Source organism: Conger conger, chromosome 9, assembly GCF_963514075.1.
Source record: "Conger conger chromosome 9, fConCon1.1, whole genome shotgun sequence".
Classification (NCBI taxonomy): Eukaryota; Metazoa; Chordata; class Actinopteri; order Anguilliformes; family Congridae; genus Conger; species Conger conger.
The window spans coordinates 708,190-712,576 of NC_083768.1; the positions used below are offsets into that span (position 1 = coordinate 708,190).

Below are 4,387 nucleotides of genomic sequence, written 5' to 3' on the forward strand. Positions count from 1 at the left end.
AATGCCATGGGAAATATCCCTCCACCGGCTTCTTAACCTTGATGTTCGCCATCCACATATGTGATGAGGTAAGTGCATATTGCACATTTTAACAAACTATATAATAAACAAACTGGCTTTATCCAATTTACCCAAGAAAAAAGTGCAGTGCAGTGTGCGTTTGAGCTGGCATATACTGCCATCTAGTGTTGGTAAGATGCCCTGATACGTTTTTGGACTATATGCCTGATCACTTCTATATTACATTACATTAATGGCATTTGGCAGACGCTCTTATCCAGAGCGACGTACAACAAAGTGCATACCCATAACCAGGGATAAGTGCGCTGAAAGACCCTAGAGGGAAGTACAATTTCAACAGCTATATCAATCACTTATACATCTTTTTTATATCTTGTTAGGACCACAGATATATATATATTTTTCTTCTCCAAAACTATCAAATCTATGTGATCTCAGTGATCATTTTATTAGGTAGACCTGAACACCAGCTTGTTAATAAAACTCAATGCATAAAAGCATGCAGACGTGGTCAAAAGGTTCAAATGTAATTTTTGACCGTGGAATGATTGTTGGTGCCAGACAGGGTGGTTTCAGTATCTCAGAAACGGCTGATCTCCTGGGAGTTTCACATACACAGCAGTCTCTGGAGTTTGCTGCAAAAAACGAAATCCAGTGAGCCGCAGTTCTGAAGAGCATCTCTGAACATACAATGCGTCAAACCTCTGAGTGGATTGGCTACTGCACCAGGAGACTTAATAAGTCGAACAAATAGGTCTAATTAGTACCTAATAAAGTGTTCACTGAGTGCATGTGTATACAGTAGTAATTATATTGTTGATGGTAATACAGTTACTACCAACAACTGGACTTTATGAAATCTACTCAGTTTAACATCAAACTGTCCATCTATTCCTCTTGGTCTCAGGTGAATGTTTTTGGATTTGGGGCAGCCAAGGACGGAACCTGGCAGCATTACTGGGAGAAAAACAAATTTACACGTACAAAGCCAACCGGAGTGCATGCTGGAGACTATGAGTCCATTGTCATGAAGCTGCTGGCCTGTAAAAGAAAAATCAAGTTGTTCGAAGGGAGATGAGGGTAACCATTGGCCTGTATAACAGTGTAACCATGGTGATTAACTGAGGCCTATGTCTCTGTGTATGAAGTGCCTTCCTAATTCCTAATGTGTAATGTTTGGGATTTGGGGATGGGGGTTATGTGCATTTTAAACTTCATCTCACATTTATAAATTGAATGATTGTTTTTTTATTTCATGCATAAAAATGTATTTTATTTTTTTGAATACGAAGAACCGCTCATTAAATCTTTATGTAGAGCAGAGATGGGCAAATCCAGTCCTGGGGGACCGCAGTGTCTGCTGGTTTAACTCCAGTGCTGGAGGGCCTCAGTGTCTGCAGGTTTAACTCCAGTCCTGGAGGGCCACAGTGTGTCTGCAGGTTTAACTCCAGTCCTGGAGGGCCGCAGTGTCTGCAGGTTTAACTCCAGTCCTGGAGGGCCTCAGTGTCTGCAGGTTTAACTCCAGTCCTGGAGGGCCACAGTGTCTGCAGGCTTAACTCCAGTCCTGGAGGGCCGCAGTGTCTGCAGGTTTAACTCCAGTCCTGGAGGGCCACAGTGTCTGCAGGTTTAACTCCAGTCCTGGAGGGCCGCAGTGTCTGCAGGTTTAACTCCAGTCCTGGAGGGCCGCAGTGTCTGCAGGTTTAACTCCAGTCCTGGAGGGCCGCAGTGTCTGCAGGTTTAACTCCAGTCCTGGAGGGCCGCAGTGTCTGCAGGTTTAACTCCAGTCCTGGAGGGCCGCAGTGTCTGCAGGTTTAACTCCAGTCCTGGAGGGCCGCAGTGTATGCAGGTTTAACTCCAGTCCTGGAGGGCCGCAGTGTCTGCAGGTTTAACTCCAGTCCTGGAGGGCCGCAGTGTCTGCAGGTTTTTAACTCCAATCCTGGAGGGCCGCAGTGTATGCAGGTTTGATTCCAGTCCTGGTGGGTCAGTGTGTCTGCAGGTTTTTCGCATTATTTCATTTCAATTTGCAATGTTTATTCAAACAATGATGATATACATTTGACAGGTTTATTAATCTTTGGAGTGAGATAAATAAATTGGGAATAAATATAATTTATTTTATGTACATCCTTGCTCGTCTACATCCGGCCATATCGGATTTCATGTGACCTCTAAATCAATAAATTATGGAATTCAGCACCATGGAAACCCCAAAAAGACACCAAGAACATCATTCTAACGTGTTTACATCATGAAATACAAGACTTCACATGACCTTGACCTCTAAATGAGTAAATGACTCTACTGTAATCTGTAGTATTCAGCATGACTCTACTGTAATCTGTAGTATTCACCATGACTACTGTAATCTGTAGTATTCATTTCAGGGAAATGATGGCATGGCTCTACTATAATTTGTACTATTCATCTTAGGGAGCTTACTAATCAACATCATTATAAACATCTGTTATTTTTCAAAAACATACACTCAGTGAGCACTTTATTCTGTATTTATTTTAGACTTCTACTGCTGTAGCCTATCCACTTTAGAGTTATGTGTTGTGTGTTCAGAGATGCTCTTCTGCACACCACTGCTGTAATGTGTGGTTATTCACGTTACTGTCACCTTCGCGTTTCCCCCATTCTGATGATTGATGTGAACACTAACAGAAGCTCCTGACCCGTATCTACACGATTGTATGCATTGCACTGCTGCCACACAATTGGCTGATTAGATAATCGCATGAAAAAGTATGTGTAATAATGTCAAAATGTTCCAAATGAAGTGCTTGTTCAGTGTATAACACGGGTTTCCTTGAACATGCCACTTCCTGTTTCTGTCTGTTTTGCTATTTCTATCTGTTGAACTGGGGGCACCAGATCCAAAGGTATATGCGAGATGCCTCAGGAAATTCGGGAGTTGAAGGTGCTGATGCATCTTTCATCCCATGTTTAACCAAGCAAATGGGGAGCGTGTTGTCCAAATCTTCCATTTGGTTAAGGTAGCCTAATCCGCCTCGGTCGACTTGGAATAAACCTACCGGGGATGTGGAAGTGCGTTTTGTCAGTGTCTGAAGGAGTGCTATGCAACATTAGTAAACTCTAACGTTGTTCTGCCAAACTCCCTAGCTAGTTAGCTTGCAAGGTATCGTAAGTGAGCAAACAAGATTGTATTCCTTTTTTAAAAATGTGTACCATTATGCAAGCACTGTCCAACATTAGTGCGATCACGTTGCGTAGGTCTACTTATTTGGAGAAGTGCTGCTCCGCTTTCTCCGGTCCACAAATTTCGGTCACCCTAGCAGGCTTCTGCCTGCTTACAGACACAAATCGCTCTTACAGCGGATTGATGCTGTAAATAGACCTGCAGTCCAGGCAATGGGTCAAAACTCCAGCAAACAGGTATCAGGGATAATCCAAAACGTAATCGTGGTCACAGGTGAAGGGTCGATAACAGGCGGGCTAAACAGAAAAAAACGGAATCCAGAAACAAAAGCCGATATACAAAAGCAGGTCGGTACACTGCAGGTCAAAATCAAACAGACGGGAGAATCTAAACGCAGAAGTCGGGGACGAAACAAGTCGTAACAGAAATCAATCAGGTACCGCTGGAAAGTTTGGAGTCGGCACATAATCTGGTGACGAACTGGACATACAAAGGGGTTTAAATAACACAGGTAACAAGAAGGAATGGTAATCAGGTGTGGGAAACAATCAGGAAGTGAAACGCAGGTGAAACTAATGAATGGGGTGAACGAACTGCTATGGTGTGCAGAGAGGTAACAAAAACACGGAAACACTAACAATGGAAGGGATGTCTGGACATTCTGGCAACATGAAGGAAACAAGCTCAGTTAAATTAACCACATAGATCAGGGGTCTCCAATCTTATCCAGAAAGGGCCGGTGTGTGTGCAGGTTGTTGTTTTAGCACAGGACTAAGACAGCTGATTCTACTCATCTAGGTCTTGATTAAAGACCACGATTAGTTCATTAGTATAATCAGGTGTGTTACTGCTGGGTTAAAACAAAAACCTGCACCCACGCCGGCCCTTTTAGGATAAGATTGGAGACCCCTGACATAGATTATGTTTGTTGGACCTGCTGAGATACACTGGTGCTCTGTCTCTACCTGCAGGAGGTTAAAGGAAACAACATGGAGGGTCATATTGATTCTTTCCCTTTTCTCCCCCCTGTTCAGTTTCCACTGAATATAAAAAAACACCAGACAAAGGTTTCCATATTATTTTTCATTTATTAATATTTATCCATACATCTTTAGTTACATACTGAGGTTAAAATTGGTCCTGACTTGGTATCTATTAATTTTTTTGGACAAGGAGAATGAACCATTCTCTACTGGACAAATC

At 42.7% G+C, this 4,387-nt stretch overlaps 1 protein-coding gene across 1 annotated transcript in view; it reads left to right on the forward strand.

Moving 5' to 3' along the window:
* Positions 1-1,344, forward strand: part of LOC133136598 (CMP-N-acetylneuraminate-beta-galactosamide-alpha-2,3-sialyltransferase 1-like) — a gene marked incomplete at its 5' end in the record, with an annotated part of 6,747 nt that extends 5,403 nt beyond the window's left edge. Inside the window, 2 exons of the mRNA XM_061254234.1 lie at positions 1-68; positions 929-1,344. The exon at positions 1-68 is cut by the window's left edge and continues 52 nt beyond it. Of these exons, the coding sequence (XP_061110218.1) occupies positions 1-68; positions 929-1,099 (239 nt within the window). The remainder of the gene's footprint in view (positions 69-928) is intronic.
* Between the last annotated feature and the right edge of the window lie 3,043 nt (positions 1,345-4,387).